We start from the raw sequence: 23,868 nt of genomic DNA, 5'->3' as shown, positions 1-23,868 counted from the left end.
ATATTGCTTCTTCTAATGGAGCCAGATAGCAGTGTTCTTCTTCTTTTTTTTACTCTCAATTTTCTCTCTTCTTCCACTTGAGTTATTTCTAGATTTCTGTCTTCAATATCACTAATTCTTTTCTCCATCTGGTCTGCTGTATTCATAAGCTTGCAAATTTATTCTTCATCTTGTTTATTGAGTTCTTCATTTCCAAAATTTGTTTGGTTCTTTATGGTTTCAATGTCTTTGGTGAAATACTCTTTTTGTTCATTGATTTTATTTCTGAGCTCATTGAACTGCTTTTCTGACTTTTCTTATCTCATTGAGTTTTTTCAGAACTGCAATCTTGATTCTCTGTCATTTAAATCACAGTCTTTCATGTCTTTATTTTCTGGAGATTTTTCATTTTCTTTTTCACCTCCCTTGTTACCTTGGTTATTCATTGTACTTGAAGAATTATTTCTCTGCCTGGGCATTTGTGGGAATGAAAACTTTTTAAGTATTTGACTTAACTATTTAGCAGGTTAATAAGTAGAGGTGTTTCTTTTGTTTTCCAGTAGGTGGTGCTGAAGCACAAGTTTTTACTTTCTCTTATCTGCACTACTGGGGCTTTTGTGATCTCTGTAGGGCGGTGTTGCCTCAGCTGTGGAAAGTGCCCCATATTCCCCAAGGAAGTGGGTGTCCCCTTTATGACCTAGTTGCCTCGGTCTCAGGGCACCACCCCCATAGTGGGATGTGGTGGGCTATGAACCTCCTGGCCTGTGTATTCCCAATGCCGCCTTCCTGTAGTCAGAAGCTGCTGGCAGAGCACTCTGGCCCAGCTACCTCTACCAGGCTCTGTTATGATGGGTAGAAGACGATTGGATGGGGGAAAGCAGTTCATGTGTGTGCAGCTCTGATCTTTCCAGTGGATTTCACCACAATAAGTACAGACCACTTAGGTTGGAAAGCTGTTTCTGTCTTTTTGCAATCTGCTGAATGAGGATTTTACTGCCTGCTGGGTCATAGGAGGATGGGGTAGGTGCATTCCCACGTTTGCCACTTCCTTTGTCCAGTGACAGTGGGTTGTACCACTTCTCTGCCCCTGACCTTGGGCCCAGCCTCAATGTGTGCTGGCCACCCAGGCCCAATTGCTGTCTGCCCCACTGGTTTGCCCAGTGGGGGTTCCACCCCAACCCTTCACTGCTGTCACATCCATTGGTGCCACAGCCAGCTCCAGACTGCCTCTGCAGCTCTTATCTCTGTTCTTCCCCATCCTGTCTCACCTGTTTGCCCTGATATACCCATCTTCAGATGTCTCAATGCATGAATCCCTCAGACATGTTTGTATGTTGATTGGGGAATCCTTTGTTGATTATAGCTTCCAACTTGTCATTTCAAGAGAGACCTGGAGGTCCTCTCACCCCGCCATGCTGCTGATGTCACTCCCCAGAAAGCCTTCAGACCCACCATAACTCCCCACTGCTCAGAGCCTCTCATGAAAAACACACCAAGCACACATGTGCCAGTGTCTCCACCCCAAAACTTGAGATTTAAAATAATCACCACTCATTTGTCCATAATTCTGCAGTCTGGGCTGGGCTTAGCTGGGTAGTTCTGTTATCTCACTTTGGTCCCTCATGTGGCTGTAGTCAGCTGGAGGTCTGATTGTGCTGGACAACTCTCCTTGCATGTCTGATAGTTAAGCTGAGATGGCTGGAACTGCTGGGAGTGGGCCAATTATCTCTCTCCATGTAGTCTCTCCAGGAGGGTAGGTGGATCTCTTTATATGGTTGCTCCAAAAGGGAGTGTTCCAAAACAACAAGCCTCTACTTGCATGTTTGCTGACATCCCCTTGGTCAAAGTCAGTCACATGGCCAAGCCCAGAATCAGCGGGGAGTGGGGGACACTACACAAAGGCATGAATATTAATTGGGAGGTGGAGTTATCAGGGGCTGCTAGTGTAAGTCTCCCACATCAGCTTCCCTGTACCAGCATACACATGTACTCTTCTGGGTACTCATATAGTGGCAGTCAATTTATGAAAATTCATAAGAATATGTTGTATTTCATTGATTCTAACAATTTAATTGAAATTCATCTTATAATCAATTGTGTGGCATAGTTTAATTTCTGCATTTTTTCCTTTGTGGTACACAAAATAATGGTATTTCCTATAATTGATGGCATCTTAGATTCTGTTGACATATAAAATATATATCCTGATGTGTATGAACACACACACACACACAAAACTAACATGATAAAATATCTCTAGAAAATTTTGCATTATTAAAAAAATCAACATCGTGGGCTGACCGAGTGGCGCGATGGTTAAGAACTGGCTTGGGATGCCAGAGGTCCCCGGTTCAGATCCCACATATGAGGGCCAGTGACACTGCCCTCTACAGCTAAGATGCTGAACAACAGCTTAACCTGGAGCTGGGCTGCCGTGAGTCACTGGCGACGGCTAGGCTGCAGCCCCTGTGGCAGTGGGTTGCCATGGGCTACTGTGTGTAGCCAGCAGCCAGCGTGAGCGGCCAGCAGCCACCGTAGGCAGCTGTCCAGAAGCCGGCGACTGATCTGCCTTGCCCGGGAAGAGCGCAATGATGGTGCCAACTTGGGCCAGTGAAGCGACATCCTCCACAACTAGACTGAAGAACAAAAGGACAGCAACTTGTCTGTTCCCCTTCCCCCAATTCCCCAATAAAAATCTTTAAAAAAAATCAACATAATTTCAGTGGGAAAAGAAGGATGACTTGGGGGCACAAGAACATCAAATGAGCAACAGCGAAGTTATTTTTCCTGCTGGAATTTCAATAACAGTGTTTTTAAAGTAATTACTCTAAGAATTGCCATTAAAATGTAAGTATTATTAAGGAATCAGGCACTGAGCATATTGAGCAAAATTGTCTTTCATTTGCTATACCACCTGCTTGTTGCTCCTAACCCACTGTTTGCCTGTTGATCACCCTTGGCTGTCAAACCACAAGGCAGCTTTTTCCCCTGCCTGTGGTGTTAATCATAGATTCCTGCTAAGGTTGAGGACAAGTGACAGTATAATCAAATGACATTGCAAACTGGGTCCTCTAATGAAGCTGTGGCATTGTATCCAACTTGAATCATGTAGGCATCCTTCCCCCAATACCTACCAGTTCTACTTTAAATGTACAGGACTGGCATTTACATGCATATATTATGAAGAGCCACTGTGAGCTCACAGATATTTTGAGAGAATTAGAGATAGGTGCTCCCTCCCTAAGCCATCTGTTAGAAAATTGTGTGCTATGCTAACATTAGAACATGGTACATTATTGCCATCTGCTGGGAATTTGTGGTAAAAATGCAAATCTACAATGTCTAGGAGGTGTATGTATCACTTGGAATTTTGCAGTGCACAACCTGAACACCATATGGGACAGCAGGTTAGCAAAATGACCAAGAGTATGGATGCTGGAGCCCGGTTGCCTGAGTTGAATTCCTAGCTCCGACCTTTCCTAGATGGTGACCTTGGGAATGTGATGTAACTTCTTGCCTCTATTTCCTTATCTACAAATGAAGATAGTCATAGTACCTACTTCATGGGTAGAAGTAATGATGAAAGTGTGCCAGCATATAAAGCCCTCAGAGCAGTGCTTGACACAGGGTGAGTGCCATATGAGTGTTTGTTGCCATACTGTTTTAAAATTTATTCATTAAATATTTGTGAAGGGGCAGGCATAGTTCTAGCATCTCCACATATATTAACCCTTTTAATCCTCATAATAACCCCCTTGGGGGCAGGTAACAGCATATGTAAAGGGATAACTCTAACATGTCACAAAATGGGACACGTGAGGGAATACATTCCAATAGGCGCTTGCAGACACCATATAACTCTGGAATACATAACTGGAATTCCCACACCCAGGGGGATTCCTATCACATTCCCAAGAAGGGATGAAGTCTTGGAAATGGGAAGACTGGCCCTCATCGGGCTCATAGGTTGGGGGTGGATTCTGTGTGTGTGATTGTGTATGAGGGTGAGTAGGAAGCAGGGGGAACTTGCCAGAGCCCAGCTCCCTGAGTCTACCCTGGGACCCAGCAGATAGAGGCCTATAAGTGGTGGCTTGTTCAGCACCACGGAAAGCTCCAGGGTGGGACCTAAGAGCCTATCTTAGGTCTCTGGGCCCTGCCCCCTTCCACAGGCCCCACCCAGTTGAAAGATCCTTTCCGTTGTTTACAAAGGTGAAGGAGGCCACAGCAGGAATGCACACCTGGGTCCAGAGCTATGATTACTCACCGATTCCCCCACAGAGATGCAGGATGGCCATGTGGGGAAGAGGACTTTATTGGGATGTTAGTGGGGAACACGTAGGAGGGTGAATTTCAGGGAACAGCAGACACTGGGGTCAAGCTGGTGGTCACCTTAAGGAACAATAAATTAACTTACAAAATAAATTAAGGTGAAGAGGTCCCAAGCAGGAAGGGAATACCTGGGGATTTCTTAGGAATGGGATTAGGAACTGGAAAGGGGAAGTAAGACTTTCCAGCCCCCTTACAAGGGTGTGAAATGAACTTTTTCAAGACCCTTTCCCCAGGCTGGGGGTTGGGGTTCTGGGGCTCCAGGAAGAGGGAAGGTGTGGGTTCAGGCAGAGGGATTTAAGGGGGCTGGTTCAGGGTCGTTCCTCCAGGAAGCGGTAAGTGGGGTTCTCGTAGCCATGGCGCTGCAGTTCACGAAGCTGCTGCTCCTCCAGAGTCAGCATGGGGTCCACCTGTAATAGGGGCAGGGCAGGGATGGTGGGGCATAGGGACATGACCACAGGTCTTACAGCCCCTCCATGCCCAACCTCTGGAACTCCTTCCCATACCACATCTTTATGTCTCTCACCTCCACCACTCCATGGCTGATAGCCCCATAGGGCTTCTTCCTGCGCAAGAGCAGCATGGCAAGGACAATTAGGGAGCCCCCACCTGCTCCCATGATCAGCAGACCAGACACGGCCTCTCGAGATACACCTGTCCCGGCTGGTGCCTGCAGGGAGAGGAGATGCGGCAGGAGTCATCTTTGAGGCTCACCAGGGCCCAGTGTGGCTTTGGGAGTCACAGCCTAGCCACTGACCTCTGACCTCTCCCCCTAGGTACCCAAAGTATTCCTCCTCTTACCAGCTCATCTCTCTGAATCTCCGATGAGTGGAAAGGAAAACCCCTCGGAGCAGACACATTCACCTAGGGGAGCAGGAGGTGTCAGGGACCCAGGAATTTGTCCCCAGCCTCCACCTCCTCCTCCTTTAAAGCTGAAGAGGGCATCCTCCTCTTCTTCCCCAGGACCCTGCAGTCCATGTCTTCAGACCCCTCTTCCCTTAAGCCAAGGAATCCAAACCCCTAGCACCCTCCTCCTTCAGACCTTGGAGTCCAGGGCCCCCATCCCCAGGCCTCCCTCAGGAGCCCACAGGGCTGACTAACTCACCTTCCGCTCATACTGTTCCAGGGGGGACAGCTTCTCTTTCCCATGGGGTGCAGCATCTTGTTCTGTGGACCCTACCCCCCAAGTCCTAGCTCACTCCTGAGAGTCCAGAGTGGTGCTGCCCCGCCTGAGGAGGGGGTCAAAGCGGCACCAAACTCTATCCCAGGAGGTCTGAGGTTTCAAATATATGGATCCTTTTCTATTCTGGGCTTGGAGACTCAATGGGATTTGGTGGCTGGGGTCTACTCTGTGAGATACTCACCTTTTGGAAGGGCCATGAGGGTGTCTGCTGGCAGCCAGGGAGGCAAGGCAAGGGGAACAGTGAAAAGAGGAGGACTTCATTGAAGAAAGAGTGGAGAAACACCCTCTCAGGGGCCAAGGCAGGAGGATCAAAGATCCTACAGAGGCTTCCACAACCTTTGATGTTACTCCCCATCCTCTCCCATCACTGTGGTAGTGCAGACTCCCCCACAACTTTGGGGGATTAGAAATGAAGTTGGGGTCCTGTCTCCAAAAACTGGGTTTATCTCTATTTGGATTAACTCACCATCCTTGGAATCCAGAGGCTGCAACCCACCCTTGTCCTCACTGTTGTCCCCGGGGGCAGGGGCTTCCAATTCACTGGGATTCAGGTGTTCAGAGTGGAGGAGTTCTTCTGAATAAAGCATGCAGAAAGGTGGTTGAGGTCGTGATCATAGGGACTCCACAAAAACAAACAAACAAACAAAAAACTGGATGAATGGATGGCACCTTAAGAGTAAAGTGATTAGAGGTAGCCATAAGTGTGATCTGGGAAAGGGTGGAGCTGGTTGAAGTCACCCCTGCAGGGAGAATGAAGGATCAAGTTTCAAGAGAATGGCCTCCTTAAAGAGCAGGAGAGTTAGGGTTAGGTGTGGGATATCCAATGGGAAGTCACAATAGATCCGGGGGCTGTGGTAGGTCACATTTTCTGGTATTCATGCTCTTGCGTAGGCCTCTTCCCTTGAATCTGGACTGGGTTTGTGACTTGTTGTAACCAACAGAATGTAGGCCCAAGCCTTAAGAAGACCTGGCAATTTCCACTTCCATGTTTGAGGAGCCTGAACCACCATGTAGAAAGTCCAGCCACCCTGCTGGAGAGACGACATGGAGGGGCTCCTTGGAGAAGATAGGCCTTGAGCCTACATGGAGAGGTAGAGAGGCCCATTTGTGCCAAAGTTCCAGCCACTAGCTGATCTGCTAGCTGAATATAGCTGCACACTTATCTACTTACTGGCAAAACCAGCAGAAGCACCCAGCAGAACCCAGACCAGACGGCAGAATCATGAGCAAAGATGGTTGATTTAAGCCGGTAAGTTCAGGTGTTTGTTACACAGGAATAGATAACTCAAGCGGCGGGGAGAGGCTCAAAGATTGGGGGTCAGGATCTGCCCTTATAGATCTGGAATCGGAAGCAGGGGTCATATGCACTCACGGATCTGGGGCCATAACTCCTGAGCCAGGCGGGGGTTCTGGTCAAGCAGCCCCAAGCTCTGATTCATCCTTTCCTCGATTACTTGGAGGTGAGTCTGCACCTGTGGGGGAGTATAAAGAATGAACTGGGCAATGTGGGTTAGAAATGGGGAAACTGAAGCAGGGTTCAGGAGGAAGAGCAACAGGATTCAAGGAAAAGTAGCATATTCAATAGGAAGTAGGGTACAAGGACTAGGAATTGGGCCACAGGAAGAAGGAAATTGGAGGAAGAGAAACAGAATACAAAGAAAAGGAAAAGATGTACACAGGACAGGAAGTGAGAGACTTGGGAAAGGAAGTAAGGTAGAGGGAAAGGAGTAGTTGCTAGGAGACATGGTAAGTATGGGATACAAGGAATATGGTCTAGAAGATAGGAAGTGAAGGCAAGTGGGTAGGATAGGAGGGGCAGAAAGTAAGTTCTGAGGAATAGAAAGTGAGGTTGAGAGGGTCCCAGAAAAGGAAGTAGGATTTGGAAGGTCATATAGAAATGAAGTAGTTCAAGGGCAAGACTTGGAGCTTAAGAGGCTAGAGTGGAGTGTTCATGGACAGGAAAACAACATCCAAGAAACAGGAATTAGGATCTGAAGACACAGAACAGGAGCTCCAAGGAAAACAAGTGGGGTTAACGAGAAAAAAGAATCAAGGGACAGGAACAGGGTTCAAGGCACAGGAGGGGGATTCTGGAAAAGGAAGTAGAAATCCAAGGGACAGGCAGGGTGTCAAAGACACTGGAGGGGGAGCAGTGTTCCCTGGTCAGGAAGTAAGAATCCAACGGATTGGAAAGGGTCCCAAGGCACAAAACGGGGGGCATTCCAGGGATAGGAAGGAGGTCTAAGGGACAGAAAGAGAGCCTGAGAGACAAGAGAAGAGTCTGAGAAATAGGGTCTGAAGAGACTGGGGTCAGAAGGATAGCAGGGTATTTGGGAGCAGAATCATCTGAGCACCTGGAAGCGCATCTGCTGGGCCTTCTCGGGATCCACGGCAGCCACGTGCTGGTAGTGTCGCAGCGTGTGCCTTTGCTCCTTCTGCTCTGCACGTAGGTAGCGCCGCAGGGCCAGCAGGACACGCTCTGGCTGTGGAAAGGATGAAGGCTGCCCAGGCCTGACCCAGCCCTTTTCACCCTCTGCCCTCTGCCCCCACAGCTCTCCCACACCTGAGGTGGATCCCCCTGCAGTGCTGCCAGGAAACCTTCCAAGGCAGCCCGGCGCTGGTCGTTGATAAGGGCGATGACACGGGTGGCATGGGTCTCCACCAGGCGCTGTCGCTCACCAGACACCTGTTCCTCCAGGGTCTGCAGAATGGACTGGAAGTGCTGGTGAGGGGGTGGGCACAGATCAGGAGAGGTGTAGATGAGTAAAAGCCTGGATCAATGGCATTCTGGAAAGGCCAGGCTATAGGTCCATGCATGGTCCTAAAGTAGGCGCATGGGTCTAGGTCTGGGCAGGGTCAACCTAGGGGTGGGACTAGATTACAGGAGACTGACTGAAAGAGATGGGGCTACAGGGCCAGGTAGAGCAGGGGAAGGACTAGGCCTACTGGTAGCCAAGCTGGAGGTGTAAACTGTACTAAGTGGGACCAATCTAGGAACAGAGCTGGCCGGTGTTAAGATGAAGGGGAGAGAGTATTGCAGGAAAGGTAGGATTCTAGGCCTGAGCAAGGCCAAGTGGAGACAGGCTGTATCTAAATGAGAATGGTGGGGGTGGGGAGCAAGAGTCAGGAAACGGGGCTAACCTGAGTGGGGTCTACTTGTATAGGGGTTGTATAGGCCTGTATCAAGGTGAAGATGAGACAGGCAGAATGGAAAATCATGAAGCTGGGTCTACTGAGAAGGGATTGTAAAAGTGAGATTAGAGGGGCAGGACCAAAGTCAGGGGGCAGGGGCTAACAGGAACAGGAATGTATCAAACAGAGGCTGAGAGGGACCTGGCTGTAACTACAGGAGGCCCAACTTGGGAGAGGACTCTAGAGCCAGTCCTCAGAGGTAAGGATCAAGTTAAGACAAGGCAAAAAAAACATGGCCAATCGGAGGAGGAGGAGAGTACTGTCAGGTCTGACAGAGGCCAAGGGGGCGGAGCTAAATGTAGGGGTGAGGCCAGGAGAGATTGATGTACGTAGGAAGGGGTGGAATTGGATGAGGCAGGGACAAGGCCTGAGCCAGGCTGAGACCTCATGTGTCCCAGGTAATGAACGGGCATGAGTGAGTAGGACCCGCTGGAGGTTGGCCTACCTCGTTCAGGGCCTGTCTGTCGGCTTTAGGCAGATTCTTGGACTGGTTGTCGGCCATGGCCCATTCACGCATCACCTGGGGGCAAAGGTAACTTCAGGATCCTAAAATCTACCCTGCTCCACCTGGTGAATTCCCAATCCCTCTTCAAGACCTCATAGGTTCCAGATCCCTTAAGTTCTAGTGGCTCTTGGGTTCCCAAGAAAGAAGACGACTCAGAGAAATTTAAGGTAGAAGAGTTGCCTTAGAATCTGGTGGCAGCTCAATAGGATTCTAATAGTCAGGGATCCCTAGTCACTTTAAGGGTGGCGTTGAGGGCGAGGGGTTGATGAGGGCTTGGGGAGCCTTTGGAGGTAGTCCCAACTTGTCTCTGAGGAATTTGCTGGTATTTAGGAAGCTCTGTGTTGTGGGGGATCTTGGGGCCCCCAGTAAACATCACCTCATTAATCTGACGCATCCTTCTCTCCTCCAGGTCCATCTTGGCCCGCAGGAAACCCTCGTGCTCACTGATTTCCCCAGGCATGCCGAAGTATACATCCACACCATCTGTGGGCCTTGGGGTAGGAGTCACTGCAAGGCCAGGAATTGGGGGGGTCAGCCTGAAGCCCATCTCCAGGTCACCATTTCTATCTGGAAAACTACATTTCTTAGAGTGCACTGGAGACCAGCATGTGTCCATAGCTGCTGCCTAGCATCATGGGAATGTAGTTCTGGACTGGGCCTGTTCTTGCAAAGCTTAAGACGCCATTACACCATCCTCCAAGCTTTCCCAAAATAATCCTTAGGATCTACCGAATGGCTCTCCCACTTCCAGGTACCCCCAAACCACTGTCACTCTTTGCATTCTTCACAGGCCAGCCCTTCCACCTCTACTTTATCCAAAGCTGCTCTCATCTATTGCATTCCCCCAATCAGGCCTCTCCCCTACAGGTACCTCCAAAGATTTTCCTACACCAGGTCTCCCTCAAATCATCCTCCCTCCAGGATGGAGGGAACTAGGGATTCAGAAATGGCCTCACCTTTGCTGAACCCTGCAGGAGGGTGGGAGCTTGAAGGTGGGACTCTTTCCTTCTCTTCAGCCTGTGGGGGCTCCACGAAGTAATCATCTACTGGCTGTAGGAAGGGTTCTTCCTCTTCCTCGTCCTCACCCCCCTTTACTCTGCCACCCAGGGGCCAGGACCGGGTGGAGGGGTCACTGAGGGAGCAGAAGACCCAAGGCAATAAGAACCCTTGCCCAGGCCCCCAGGCTTCCATCTCCTGCCTCAGGAGCCTTGGGATGGACATGGAAGATTCCCTCCCACTCACCCAACTTCTGTCCCAGACGGGTCGGGGGTCACTGGAGGGGGGCAGCACACATACTCCACACCTCGAAACCGATCCGTGCCACAGGGCAAAAGCATGCCCGAGCCATGCAGGATGAGGCCCTGGGAGTTGCAGGCCTGTGGGAAGAGTGGGCCCAGGTGCCAGGACTGTGGAGTAGGAAAGGGCAAGGGGGGAGCCTGAATGCCAGGGTCTTGGGGGCTGATGGGGCTGGGAGCCTGGATTCCTGGTTCTGTCTGGTGGGAAGAGGGGATTGAGGCCCAGACTCTTGGCTTCTAGAGAAGGAAGGTGTTAGAGGACTGGACTCCTGGGTTCTGGGGGGTGAAGATGGATGGGCCAGGGTCCTGACCAACCTCCTGTGCTTCCTGATGCCTCCGGGTTGAACTCTCACACTGGTCCATGCGCTCCTGGTGCAAGAACCGGCAGCCTTCAGGCACCAGCAGGGCCTCACTCACAAATTCACCCGCTGGAGAATAGAGGGCACCAAAGTGAGACCTGCCCACAGCCACTGGCCCCACCCTCCTCAGAATCCAGATTTTTTTTTTTTTTAATCTTCAGAGGCTTCTGTGCCCCTCTCAGGACCCAGGCATCCAGCTCCTTAATGTGAGCCTTGAGACTGGGGTCCAGAATCTCGCCACTGGGAGTCCCCCACCTCCGTTTGCCTCCCCCAGCCTGTGACTCACGCAGGCAGCGGAAAGGCACAACCTGGTGGTGAGGGTGGGCACAGCGGCCACCCCGGGCACCCCCGCACCAGCGCTCCATGGGAATGGCCTGTGTCGTCTGTTCCACACGTGCAATCTGCAGTTCCGGATACATCTGGGGGCAAAGGGTGGGGGCAATCAACCCACTGCCCGCCCTACCAGCTGCGCTTCCCTACTGGCAACGTCCCTTTTCAAGGCTCCAGTGTTCATAAGGCCCTCTCATCTTTAGGCCCTACTTCTGCAAAGAACCGGTCTTAGATATCTAAGTCCAGCAGGCTCAGTGGCCACGCCCCCTAGTAACTCTCCCTTAAAAGCCCCGCCATCCTTAGGCCCCACCCCTTTGCCTGTCCAGTTTCTTTACAAAGATCCCTCCATACGCCCATAAACTCAATTTCTCTAAGCCCACCTCTCTTCTGGTCACCTTGGGCCCCTTCCCCAATCAAGTTCATCTCTCCATAGATTTCAACCTTTAAGCCTCACCTCTTTCCCTGTTTGGACTCTCAGTAAGCGTCCCTTCTCTTTACATCAGACTTCTCTTTCTATTGCCACATCTCCTAGCTTGCCACTCTCATTGGGCTTCACCCCTTTTCCTGTCTTGTTGGCCCCTAAGGTCTTTTTGTCTTAGCCTCGACTCTCTTTTGGCCACGTCCACCTATACCCCTAACTCTTTAAGGAGCCCACCACCTACTGCTAAGCTCCCTCACTTCACTGGATGAATACTTTTCTTAGCTAGTCTTTGCACGGTTCTCCGCTTTCCTGGCCTAGTTTCTCAAAAACAGGTCCTGTCCTACTCGAACTTTGCCTCTGTTAGCCACGCTCCTTAGCTTCCCAAGCCTTTTTAGATCCCTTATCTCCCTGGCCTTTTGCATGTCTAGCTTCCTATGGGCGACTCGGCTACATCTGGAACCCGCGTTCCCAATGACCACGCCCATCTCAGTAGGTCCCGCCCACCTGTCTGCAGTATTCCAGCACGCGCTGCGGGTCCCGGAGACAGCGTCGCGAGCGCTGTGGGTCTGGTTCCCAGCGGCCGGTGCGCAGGTCCCGATGAAGGGTTAGGCGCCCACATAGTCCAGCCACCTGCGCGGATCCCGGGGCCTAGGTGTGGAGGTGGAGAGGTCAGTGAGGGCCCGGGGGACGTTCGCATGCTAGTCCCTTGGTCCTTTGCTCTGTAGGACTCAGATGTTTAGACCCCCAAAACCAGTCCCCTCCACCAAGGACGCCGCACCCGCCTCAGTAGAGGTACGGTTTCCCGGGAAACAGCTCCCACAGGGAGGGATCGCCCCAGCTCTCCTGTTGCTATGGCGACCCGCGTCCCCCAGGATTCTCGCGGCTTTGTTGCGGCCGAGACAGGCTCCGCCCCCACCCCAGCGCAGCCACACGGGAGCCTGAAGGGGTTAAACCCGAATCGCGGGGGAGGAGGTCAGAACCCAGGCGTTCTGGCCCCTCCTCCCTCCATCCCTAGCTGAGGTTCCCATTTCTTCGGTGCAAAGACGACAGACAAGGCCTGGTTTCAGGGCCCTGCAGGCCTAGACACCAAGTCCTTGAGGGCTGGAGAACTACATCCTGGGTCGGGGGGCGGTGGCTCGAGGCCCCGACCCCTGGGTCCAGGGAGGCTGCAGAGCCCTCACATGGGTCCAGAGGATACAAGGGGCCCAGATTCAAGTGTCTTACTGCCTGGTGGGTCCTATGTTCAGGTGGGAATGGGCTGGGGCTAAGTCACTTAGGTCTAGAGGGTCTGAGGGGACTGGACTTCTGGGACCAGGAGCTCTGAAAAAGCCAGTTCCTATGCTGGGGGCGGAAGGGGGCTGGGACGACAGATGATGGGGAGCTGGGGCCTGGACTCCTGGGTTTATGAATGCCTAGTGCCGTTAGGGGTGCCTGGGGGCCGGCTCCTGACTAGAAAGGCTGCACTTCCTGCCCTGGACATGTTCGCGTTGGGGTCCAGAGGCCGGGTCCCGCCCCTTCCCCCATCCCCCAGGACCCGGCCGGGTCTCACCTCGGCCGTGCCGGGGCTCCCACCGGCCAGGCTCCCGACAGCGAGCTGCGCGCGCAGAAGCAGCAGCAATAGTGGCAGCAACAGCGGCAGCGGCGGCGGGCCCCGGCGGCGACCCAGACCGCGAGTGGCGGGACTGGCGTGCCCCATGTCTGGGCCGTCGCGCCCTCACGTCCCTTGCACTCCCGCCCTGCACGGCCCGGCCCCAGCGGTGACAGGAGCTCCCAGCGCCACCACAGCCGCCTCCTCCTCCCTCCGCCCCCGGGCTGCGCTGGCGCCGCCAGCCCCGCCCCACGCCAGCCCCGCCTTCCTGGCCAGGACAATAGCGTGGCAGCTCTGCGCAGAATGGAGCAGCTCAGAAACCCTGGGTGGGGGCCTGCGTCAAGCCCCCGCCCCCTTGAGATTCCAGGTGTCCCACTCCATGCAAGGGCTTAGCCTGGAGTCTAGGACACAGTCTCCACGTTTGTGGATTTGTGACCTCCCTTAAGACTCTCATCCCCAGCTTTCCCCTCCTTTGGACCCAGACACTCACAAATCAGCTTCCTTCTTTTCCAGGGATTGTCAGCATTGGAGACACTCCCCAACCCCTAACAAATTCCTCTCTCAAGGTCCTAGGAATACAGCCGTCCAAAATTACCCCAGTCAAAAACACAGCAGTTGAGACCCAGCCTTCTTCTCCCTAAGTCCCAAGAGCCCTAGGCCTTCTGCTCCGCTTCCTGAGGGTCTCAGGTGTCTGGACCTTTAATTCCAAGCTCAAGGATCCATGACACAAAGCCCCCAGGCCCCTTTTTTAAATTTTATTTTATTTTTCATTTTTTACCTTTATTTCTTGAAGAAATGAAGTGAAATTTACATCACCTGGTGCATTAAAAACTGGCTCATTTTTAAATTATTATTAGTTTCAGGTGTACAGAACAATGCACTAGTTATCCTTTTCACCCCTCACAAAGTAACAACCTCCCTCCATCCACTGCCCTCCCACCCCCGATGTCATACTTATCTATTACAATTCCATTGACTCCATTCCTGCACTCTACTCCACATCCTGTGGCTATATGTATATATAATTGTAGTTGACATACAATATTATTCAACATCAACTTCAGAAATACAGTGCGGTGGTCAGGCCTCTACGCTGTCTATGCAGTGGTCTCCTTAACAAGACCCCAGTCCCCTTTTTAAAGGATGACCTGAGTCAGGTACCCAGCACCTCAGGACAAGGATCTGGACCCCCATCTTTGCTCTAAGTACGAGAGTATTTCTATTTTCCCACCCATAGTCTCTCCCTCCCCTGCCTCCCCTTCAGGGCTCACTGTGTTGTCTCCTTAAATGACAGTGTAGAATACTTGTCCGCAAGCCAATCGGGGCACACTTGTCATATGTGTACATTTGTGCATGTATTTTTGTGCAGATGTATATAGTACAAGAGCCTGGAGAATTAAACAGGTAGCAAGGGGTTGGGGGTCACTCCCTGTTTTGCTCCTAAAGCCACTTTATAGCTAAGGGTAGAGGAAGGGCCTTAGGGCAGCCTTGATGGATCCTTTCCTTGATGAAGGGTAATAAGGCCAAGAGAATCCTGAACACACAGTCACTTCTTTGACTTTTTTTTTTATTAAACATAAATATTCTCATCCCCAGATTCCACCCCCACCCCGTCCAGTGGCAGATCTCACCCTATCCTCACTCCTTGGGCCCAATTCTTCCAGGGCCTTTAAGGAAGGTGGAAGGAATCAAGATGGTGGCCATCTTGGGTTCCTAAAGAGTGAACTGCCATCTTGGCTGCACTTCCATTGGCCAAGCAAAGTGCCTCTCAGAGACATCCAGGAAAGGGCCTGGTCTGGACTCCATCTTAATCTACCCTATGTTACCTTTCTTCTCAATACAGGTGGTTATCTTGAAATATGTTCTTTCAGTGTCTAGAAACAACGTCCACCCCTGCTTAACTTTCATCACCTCCTGTCCCTATTCCTCTGCAAAAGGCCCACTTGGCATCTTGAATTTCTTACACAGGGGAATAGGTGGGCATAGTGGCCATCTTGCTCCCATTTGGGGCATCCCTTTGGCCAAACAAACTGTACAGTAATGACCCAGGCAATAGTAATGATCTATCCCTCTCCTCAATGTTCAGTTTTGGAGAAGTAAGGTCACCAACTTGTTTTGGTTCCTCAGAAACCAGGACAATCCATTATGGCAAGTTGAAGATCCCAACACTCTTCAGTTGGAGAGCTGTCACACATGAGTCTGGAGACGCGCGTGGCTAGATGTGGGGAAGGCAGCATAGGGGAAGGGGGGAGTCCCGGGGGCCAGATCTGGAGGTCCCAACGATATAGGCTTGATGTAGCTGGTAAAAGCTCGAGAATGGGGTGTGGTGAGATAACCTGCCTGGGCTCTATACAGTCTGCAGGGGGCAGGCATGCCCATGTGTGGGCTGAAGTCGTAGAATGGAGGGGTGCCCAGAGGTCCCAGCGGGGAGGGAGCTGGCAGGAAGAGGCCTCCTCCAGGGGCTTCACCAAGGCTCAGGCTCACACTGACTCCTCGGACCTTGTAGTAACCATTGGTTGAGTCCTGAGGGGATAAATAGGATTTGTGAGCGTGTGAGGGTATAGGGAGATGAGGGCCACTGGTGGACAGACACACTGAGATAGAGCCAGGCCTAGTAAGAGACAAAAAGACAGAAACAGGAGCAGGCAGAGACCCAGAGACAGAGAGACTGACAGAGACTAGTAGGAAGACAAAATAAGACAGAAAAACAGTGACAAGTGACAAAGACACAGGAGATGGGCAGAGAAAGGCAGAGACAGAGGGATATAGGCCTGCTGAAGGGTGGTGGTATAGAAGATGCAGGGGGAATAAGAGAGAGAGAGACTGAGACCAAGACATTTATTCATTCATCTGCCCTACAGCCCCAAGGCTTTGATTCTGTGTCATGCCCTGTGCTGCTCCTGGAGACATCTATCACTGGGATAGACCGGGATCTGTCCTCATGGAGATCCCAGGCCAAAGGGGAAATGAAGATCACCAGACAGAGCCCAGAGGGGCCAGAGCTACGATGGGGGGGGAGTACAGGCAGAGTGGCTGGGACTGTAATGGTGGAAACACAGGACGAGTGATGGGGCTTGATGAGGAAGCACAGACAGGATTATCAGGGCTGTGATGGGGAAGCCTAAGCAGAGTAACTAGTTGCGATGGAGGAACCTTCAGCATAGTGATCAGGCTGTGATGGGGATGCCCAGATCAGAGTGGTCCTGGCTGTGACAGGCAAAACACAGACAGAATGATCAGGGCTGTGAGAAGGGAAGCATGGGCTTTATAGAACAAGAAGTGTTTGAGCTAAGACCAGAGGAATTGAAGGAGAGAATTAGGTAGGTATTAGGGAGTGTTTTAGGCCAAGAGAATAGCAGAAAGCATGTACTAGGTACAGAGGAGAAAGAGAAGAGCTCTGGACTGGGGACTGAGGTCAGATGGGATCCCCAAAGGAGGCGCAGGTCTGGGGAGATGTAAGGCCAGTGTGGGACCTGGTAGGTGGAAGGGGCCTGGGGGAGGCAACCGGGGAGAGGCATCCAGGAGGCCTCAACCATGACTATGATGGGGGAAGCACAGGCAGAGTGAACCCTGATCTGGGGCTCAAGATGTAGGCCAAGGCTGGGACAGATATGTGGGCAGAGCCAGCAGATATGCAAAGATATGTGAAGGTGGATGAGACAGCCCAGGAGGCAGGAGGCAGAGAGCAGAGGGGGCTAGGTCCCAGCTCTGCAGGAAACAGAACAAAAAAGAAGGGGACAGAAGCAGGGAGAGAGTTGGAGACACAGATGAAGTGAGCCCCACCCCTCCCAACACTCACCTTGGTCTCCAGAGCCCTCTCTTCATCCAGAACCAGGTCACTGTGATCCGTGTGCACAATAGGGCCCTGGGGTAGGGTACTTAGTGAGATGGAGTGGTCAAAGGATTCTCCTGCCCCAGTTCCAGAACCCAAGGACCCTCAACTGGATAGTGGAGGCCAGGCGGGAGGGAGCTGGGTTCTGGACGCAGGAAAACAAAGGGCCTTGGGGACATATTGGATCTAGGGAATAACTTGGTCAGGGCCATATTTGGATTTGTGGGACATTTTGGTCTGGGGTCAATGCTGGGTCTAGGGCCCAATTTGAGTTTAGGGGCCCGGTTGGGACTGGGTTACTATTTGGTTCTAGAGGCACAATCAGGTGTGGAGACCCTGGCTTCCTACCTGGTCCTCACTGCTGCCTGTCTCCTCTTCCTCAGGGCCCCGAGAACTGGAGCCATGACTGCTGCCTGGGATTCGCACCAGGTTGTTTTGCTTGGAGAAAGAGGCTAAGGCCAGGAACAGTGGGGTTGAGGGGGAGACAGAGATAAGCAATGGGGCAGGGTCACAGTTTGTGAAGACGACTGAGCAGAAAGAGAGAGGACTGGGGGAATAGAGTTAGGAGGCTAGGAACCAATTAGAGCTCTGGCCTGAGAAGGGCAAGGAGTGTGACCCTGAGGAAGTGGAGGTAGGGCTTTAAGGAGGAACCAGGGCACGAAAGTGAGCCAAGCCCCACGAGCAGCTAGAGAGGCAGCACTGGGGCCAGGTCCCAAGGCCCGGCTTGTCAGTGGGCAGGGTGAGTGTGTGTTGTGGGGGTGGGAGCAAGGGTGCTGGGGTGGAGCTTGGGTACTGACCCTTGCCATGGTGCCAGCAGCAAAGTGTCACCCCAGTTATGACCATAAGGAGTGTCATGGCCACAGAGGCCACTCCAGCCACAATCTTCACAGTGGGCAACAAGTCTGCAGGGAGAAGAGAGGATACTCTGAGGAGGCTGAGCTGAAGGAGGAACTGGGGAAGAGGGAATTAGGGTTTGGGTTGGTGTCTCTGGGTTCAATGGGTTGCCAAATTTGGGCTACCCAAGGTTTGTAGTCCTCTAGCTTGGGGTTCCTGGGCTTAAGGGCTCATGAAATTGGGATTCCACAAGTTTAAACTCCCTGGCTCTGGGGAATCTTAGAATTTGAGGAGCTTTAACTCTGGAGGTTCCCTTCTTTGGGGAACCTGAGTATGAGGGGTGTTTCAGTTTAGGATTCCATATTTGAGAGAATTTATTGTTTTGGGTTCTCAGAATTCAAGGTACTCATCGTTTTGAGGCTCCCAAGGTTTATTTTGGGGTGGAGGGTCTCTGCATTTGGAGGTCCTCGGTTTGGGGATTGTAGCGTTGTGGGGGTGTGGGATCCTCAGATTGCGGTCTTCAGGCCCAGGATCTCACCTCTACGGCCCAGGCTGACCTGGGTGCCTCCCTCACCCAACCGGTTCCGGGCACTGCAGTTGAAACCCTGGCTAAAGTCGGACTCCTGGGTTCCCGAAATGTGTAGCACAGAGATCAGACCTGGACCCTGTCCCTCGTGGCCCTCCGGTGCTGGGAACGTCTCCACCTGGAACCGACCCCGCGACCCCTTTGCCAGGAAGCCCTCATCCCAAGACCAAACCTGGGGGCACAAAAGAGGGAGGTCAGAGGAGATTGGGGAGGGCGGGAGGGGGCGGAGAGGGTGTCGGGAAAATCAGAGGTAGTCACACAGTTTGGGAGTCTGGCTGGGAGGTCAGGGATCACGGATGGGTGGGTCATGTGAGCGGGGACATTTTCTTACCACGGCTTCTGGGGCGGGGGAGGCAAAGACTAGACACTGGAGGCGGGCGGGGCCCCTCAGGAAGGCGGGCGCTGAGTGCAGGGCGGTCACTAATGGGGGCGCTGGTTTGGAGATTGTGGACCAATCAGGGGAGAGACCCCGCCTTCTCCCCCCCCCCCAAGCCAGTTTTCAATAAGGCGGGCCCAGGCACTCCCCACCAACCCCAACCAACCAGGCCACGCCCCTCAGCAAACTCCGAACCCCCTCCGAGGCTTGAGGTCACTTGGTCCAACGGGCAACCCCCAGGCCCGTCCCTATAAAGCTCCTCCTCTCAAGGCCACTCCCACTCCCGTTAGACTTAGCCCCCTCCTCCCATCCCGGTCCCAGGACCTGCCCAATCCTCTAAGAAGCCGCGCTCTCTCACCGTTCACAGTCAACCTGGCCTCCGCAGCACCGCCCCCTAGGCCCGCAAGCCCGGGCTCAGCCCTGCACATGTAGTCGCCTGAATCCTCGGGCCTCACCGACGGAAGACGCAGCGTGGGCCCAGAGCCCAGTACCTGGGATAAGAAGGGGCGTCAGGGACTGGACCTTGGGAGGAAGCTCCATCCACTGCTTGCCACCACCATTAGCCCCAAATCTGGCCTTACCTGCTCGCTCCCGCGGCGGGTCCAGGTTACCCGTGGGAGCGGGTTCCCGCGCCAGGCACAGCGGAAGGAGGCGTCTTCCCCTATGTCTACAGACAAGGGCTCCGGTTTTGCCAGCAGAATGGGTCCGACTGGAGGAAAGAGAGGGTCACGTGACTGGGGAGGCTGCCACATCTGACCCGGGATCCGCCATTCAGAAGGGGCACCTTCAAGAGCCCAAGTATAGGGCCCCTGTCCACAACTCCGCTTACACGCCCTGGCCCCGCCCTCACCCCGTCCCGGCTCCACTTTGTCACTGACTGAACACAGCCAAACTCTGCCTACATACTATGCGGGCCCCAGCTCCTTCCACAGCCCGCTGCAGCCACGCCCCACTCTGGCCTGCGGCCCATTTAAGCTAGTCCCATTTTGACCACACCCACGATCCCCCGCGGCTCACACTGCACGTCCAGAGCGGTGCTGCAGTTAGCGCTACCCACGGCGTTGCTGACCTCGCAGGACACTGGTGAAGTCAGGAATGAGGCGTCTGCCACCACCTCCAACATTGGCCCTCGGGCCCCGAGTACCGGGGAGCCTCCTTTTGCCCACCTGTGGAGGTGGTGGGGCTCTTAGTGTTGTCTTGCTCCCCAGGCACACCTACGCACCTCCCAGTACCAGCCCTCCCCAAGCCTGTGCTTCTGGCTGTGGAGAAGTGATCTTGGTCCTCACCGGTAGCCCGTGACAGGAGGCTGGGCCGTGGCCTGGCATAGGAAAGTGACTTTCTCTCCCTCCTGCATAGTCTGTGGTTCTGCAGACAGAGTCACCACTGGGGGGTCTGTGGAAGTGGGCCAATAATTAGCGGTCGTCAAGGACATGGAATTTCCCCATTGAAGACCTGGGAATCCGATTCCCAGCCCCTCTACCCCAGGACTGTGGGTCCCCAGTCCCCTCTTCCCTTTGAGCTAGGAGTCCAGGCAGGCCTCCAGTTCCCAATTCCCCCCAAGAAACTCCAGGTCCATAGCCCCTCCTCCTTCATACCCTGGAGTCCAGGTTCCAGCCCTCTTTCCCCCCAAGGACCTCAGGTTTAGGGCCCAGTGTCCAACTGCACTTACACTGCAGGCTCAATGTGATAGTTGTGTCTTTCCCTGAAGGCAGGGCCTGGCTTCGGGCCCTGCAGACCAGGGTGGCGCCATCATCATGTCTGGAAGGGGTCAAGGATAAGATGCTCTCCACTGACCCAGTGGTCCCATCCTTCAGCAGGGTCTGGGGGTTATGAATGATAATAATGATTTCATCTACCCTTATATAGTGCTTACTATGTGTCAGGCACTCTTCTAGGCACTTATAAGGATCACTTAATTTAATCCTCACAATAAATTACCCTATGAAGTGCATACTACTATTATCCTCATTGTACAGATAAGGAAACTGAGTGACAGAAGAGGTTAAGTTACTTACTCAAGATCAATAAACTAGCAAGTGACTGAGCCAGGATTTGAACCCAGGTAGTTCAGCCCTAGAGTCCTTATCTTTAATCACACACCAAGGGTTCCAACCTTTGAACCGCTGTCCTCCCATGCCCTTTTCTCCTCTGGATGAGCCTGTGGTCTGAGTGGACCAACACATTTCCCTAAACGGGCAAGGGCTAGCACAGGGACTTGCATCTGACCTGGTGGAAAGTGGCTCCATCCAGTCGGACCCCATTTCGGAACCACAGCAGCTCAGGGGTGGGGTGTGCATTCCCATGGCTCCGACAGGTCAGATTTGCAGGAACCCCAGCAACTAGAGACACAGAGGGGCCACCCAGCACCTGGGGAGCTTCTGGGGGCACTGTGGGATGGATCTGGGGTCAGAGCTGGAACCTGGGCCCAGAGACCCTGATCTTCCCAGCTCTAAATGACCACTCCTCTGTGCTTCCTGGACTCAGGCTCCCAGCGAGGACTGGCTTTCCCGGTTGGGCACTCCTGGGGATGAGCGGGCTGGGTCCTCACCTAGCACGTGCAATCGGGCTGGTCGAGAGCGGAGGCCTGCTTGTGTAGCTTGGCATTCATATGATGCTTGGTCCTGTAGCTCCACGGGCCTAATGTGGAGGTTGTGCTGGCCACTCCCTGAATCCCCTGATATCCAGTACCTGGACCACCCTGGAATCAGGGAAGAGGGAGTCATCATGATTCTGAGTTCCCAGCCCCATCCCACACCAGAAAGACACTACCAAAAGTGGGTGGAGGCTGGGCCAAGACACTAACCCTCTCCCAATCCAGATTCACTTCAAACTTGGGGGTGATCATTTCAGAAAGAAAGCCAGAAAACAATTGCCATAAAAGTCATATTAGATGCTACCTCTGGGGTGAAGAGGGAGCAGGCTATGCTAGGGGAAAGCAATAAGGAGGATTTCTGGACTTGGGTAGTGGTTATATGGGTGTCTACTTTACAATTATTTGGCAAATCTTCCATTTATGTTTTATGTGCTTTTCTGCATTTACATAATAATTTGCAATAAAAGTAAAAATCTCCAAACCTTATGGGTTACACCAAAAGTATAAGCTAAAAATTCAGGACTCCCAAATGTTTTCCTGAGCCCATTAATTTCTCAAACTTGAAAATGTCAAAATAAGAACTTCAGTTATAGCCCAATACCAGCACCTCCACCCTGGAGCCAGCCCTTCCCTGAGTAGAGAGAACAGCCTCACCTGGCAGGTCCCTTTCACCCCCTAGAGCCAGCCCATCCTTAGTCCACTGAACCACCCCTGAGTATGCGTCGAGGGCACAGGGCAGCCGGGCCTCGTCCCCTAGCAGTACCACCAGGTCTGCCGGCTGTTGCAAGAAGTGGGGCGACAGGCCTAGGAGAACGGGAGGGGGGGGGAGCAGAGCTGAGCTTAGCACATTCAAGAGCTCCCTCATTCAGGACCCAGGAGTCCAGTCCCCAACCCTCCCTTTCCTCAGACCCAGAAGCCCAGGCTCCCCGACTTCTCCTCCCTCAGACCCAGGAGTCCGAGCCCTCGGTTCCATTCACCCCATTAAAGCGGCAGCTGTCAAACAATCCTCTCCCATATTTACCTCCTCCCCGGCCCATCGCGGTACCTGCACGCCCTCTGAGGCAGAAGAAGAGGACGAGGAGGGCGGGAACCAGCATCCTGAATGTGTGTCCCCCAAGATCCAGTGGACTTAATATCGCACTGGCTTCCCTGCCAACAGCTTCCTCGACAGCACGCCTCCCACCACTCTAGCCCGGAGGCCCCTTCGCGCCCGACTCTTCACCCCCGGCTAGGGCCCCCCTTGTCCCTGGCCTGGAGTTTCTCAAGTCTGCTCAGCTCAGGCTCCGACTGCTCGGAAACGCCGGCGAGTTGACTGCGCTGAGTCTCTGGGAGACCCCAGGAGGGTCTAATCCCATTCGCTACGCCCCAGCGCGCCCCACCCCCTGGGGGATCCGCCCTCTTCCCATTGAGAAACTCCCGCGGCTGAGACGCCGAGGAATGGGGCCACTGCCCGCGGCCGGCGCCCTAGTCCAGTTGGTATCTGGGAGCCGGAACACCTGGATCAAAGGAGGGGGTCCTGGATGGGTTGGACACCTGCACCCTGACAGAGTTGGGGGTGGGGGAAAAGGGATGAGGAGGAGGGAGGGGAGGGAGTGGAAGAAACTTGCTCAGCCCAGGTCCTGGAGGGACTGTGCCGAGTGGAAACAGAGCTATAAATGGGACCCCCTGGGGCCTCTCTAGTTTCCGCGCCCTGGGGAGGCCAGGCCTCGGGTCAGGAAGAGGGCATTGGGATTCCTGGGGGGCAGCTGGGACCCTCGAGAAGAAGCGGGATTCTGCTCTCCCCGCCTCAAAATCCCTCAAAACATCCCTCTTTCTGCTTGTTACCGCTGTAAACCACGGCACGTCCTAAGATCCAGGAATCCAGGCCCCTAGCCCCTCCTTTCCCAAGACCCCGCAGTCCGGGCTCAGTCCCTTGCCCCACTCGGCCGTAGTTGCCTGGAGACGGCTGGGAGGCGGCGGTGCCCTGGCGGGGGCAGGCAGGGAGGCTGGGAACCACGCAGCTTGTCCTGACGGCTGCATGCCGCCCAGCTGGGGCGTTCCCACGCTGCAGGCCACCGGTGCGCTACGCAGCTGGCCAGGCAGGTGGGCGGGACACGGAGCCACTGAGGGGCGACTGTAGCCCTGGGAACCTGGGTCTGACATTCCAGAGCCTGAAGGGATTGGGGGTGCACACGCAGGTTTTCCGTTGTTCCTGAGCTCCGAGTCTTGCGGCCCTAAATGGCAGGGTCTTGGACTTCCAGGATTCTAAGACTGGGGGTTCAGACCTCTGTTGACTGAGAAGTTCCGAGTTTCTGAGGAGCTGAGGACTCAACTAGGTCCTCTGCCTGCAGCAGGGTGCAGTTGGGAGAGGATGAGAGGGGGTCAGAAAATCTGGTTTTAAGCCTTAGGGTCAGTGGATTTAAGCACCAATCTCTCTCCCACCCCCACACAGGCCCAGGAGGATTTGAAAATCAACAGGCAGTGAACATC

General features: G+C 53.4%; 2 protein-coding genes across 7 annotated transcripts; both read right to left on the bottom strand.

Moving 5' to 3' along the window:
• Positions 1 to 4,269: 4,269 nt before the first annotated feature.
• Positions 4,270 to 13,481, bottom strand: APLP1 (amyloid beta precursor like protein 1). Of its 5 annotated transcripts, none has more exons than XM_019624811.1 (17): positions 13,140 to 13,481; positions 12,095 to 12,238; positions 11,126 to 11,258; positions 10,796 to 10,908; positions 10,428 to 10,561; positions 10,142 to 10,317; positions 9,562 to 9,692; positions 9,126 to 9,200; positions 8,052 to 8,210; positions 7,843 to 7,971; positions 6,861 to 6,960; positions 5,955 to 6,062; positions 5,670 to 5,696; positions 5,411 to 5,481; positions 5,107 to 5,169; positions 4,832 to 4,975; positions 4,270 to 4,715 (listed from the first exon to the last, which is right to left on the bottom strand). In XM_019624811.1, exons 1-17 carry the CDS (start codon positions 13,284 to 13,286, stop codon positions 4,617 to 4,619), a joined length of 1,953 nt encoding a protein of 650 aa, XP_019480356.1. In that variant the 5' UTR covers positions 13,287 to 13,481; the 3' UTR covers positions 4,270 to 4,616. The 5 variants fall into 5 exon arrangements, with proteins under 5 accessions (XP_019480356.1, XP_019480357.1, XP_019480359.1 ...); XM_019624812.1 differs by having other exon boundaries at positions 5,670 to 5,693; XM_019624814.1 differs by lacking the exon at positions 5,107 to 5,169 and having other exon boundaries at positions 13,140 to 13,404.
• A 1,220-nt stretch (positions 13,482 to 14,701) lies between these two features.
• On the bottom strand, positions 14,702 to 22,617 carry KIRREL2 (kirre like nephrin family adhesion molecule 2). Of its 2 annotated transcripts, XM_019624809.1 has the most exons (16): positions 22,445 to 22,617; positions 22,054 to 22,203; positions 21,355 to 21,504; positions 21,033 to 21,193; positions 20,476 to 20,626; positions 20,093 to 20,198; positions 19,824 to 19,972; positions 19,388 to 19,515; positions 19,165 to 19,297; positions 18,762 to 18,862; positions 18,383 to 18,602; positions 17,808 to 17,912; positions 17,359 to 17,462; positions 16,978 to 17,043; positions 15,663 to 15,701; positions 14,702 to 15,393 (listed from the first exon to the last, which is right to left on the bottom strand). In XM_019624809.1, the coding sequence occupies exons 1-16, from the start codon at positions 22,494 to 22,496 to the stop codon at positions 15,322 to 15,324; spliced, it is 1,887 nt and encodes a 628-aa protein (XP_019480354.1). In that variant the 5' UTR covers positions 22,497 to 22,617; the 3' UTR covers positions 14,702 to 15,321. The 2 variants fall into 2 exon arrangements, with proteins under 2 accessions (XP_019480354.1, XP_019480353.1); XM_019624808.1 differs by having other exon boundaries at positions 14,702 to 15,701.
• Positions 22,618 to 23,868: the final 1,251 nt, after the last annotated feature.

Source organism: Hipposideros armiger, unplaced genomic scaffold, assembly GCF_001890085.2.
Source record: "Hipposideros armiger isolate ML-2016 unplaced genomic scaffold, ASM189008v1 scaffold_609, whole genome shotgun sequence".
In the NCBI taxonomy this organism is placed as follows: domain Eukaryota; kingdom Metazoa; phylum Chordata; class Mammalia; order Chiroptera; family Hipposideridae; genus Hipposideros; species Hipposideros armiger.
Note: the sequence above shows the minus strand (reverse complement) of the source record. Positions and strands in the feature narration are given on the sequence as shown.

What these genes read in the sequence shown, in the direction of transcription:
- KIRREL2 (XM_019624808.1), bottom strand. Translation starts at nt 22,496, where the DNA reads ATGCTGGTTCCCGCCCTCCTCGTCCTCTTCTTCTGCCTCAGAGGGCGT. An exon ending in CCTCCTGTCACGGGCTACCG is followed by an intron (nt 19,973 to 20,092) that starts GTGAGGACCAAG and finishes CCACCTCCACAG; the next exon opens with GTGGGCAAAAGGAGGCTCCC. An exon ending in GGCCAGGTTGACTGTGAACG is followed by an intron (nt 18,863 to 19,164) that starts GTGAGAGAGCGC and finishes TCTCCAAACCAG; the next exon opens with CGCCCCCATTAGTGACCGCC.
- APLP1 (XM_019624811.1), bottom strand. Translation starts at nt 13,286, where the DNA reads ATGGGGCACGCCAGTCCCGCCACTCGCGGTCTGGGTCGCCGCCGGGGC. An exon ending in TGTGCCTTTCCGCTGCCTGC is followed by an intron (nt 10,909 to 11,125) that starts GTGAGTCACAGG and finishes TCTATTCTCCAG; the next exon opens with CGGGTGAATTTGTGAGTGAG. An exon ending in GCCTCTGGATTCCAAGGATG is followed by an intron (nt 5,697 to 5,954) that starts GTGAGTTAATCC and finishes CCTGGCTGCCAG; the next exon opens with CAGACACCCTCATGGCCCTT.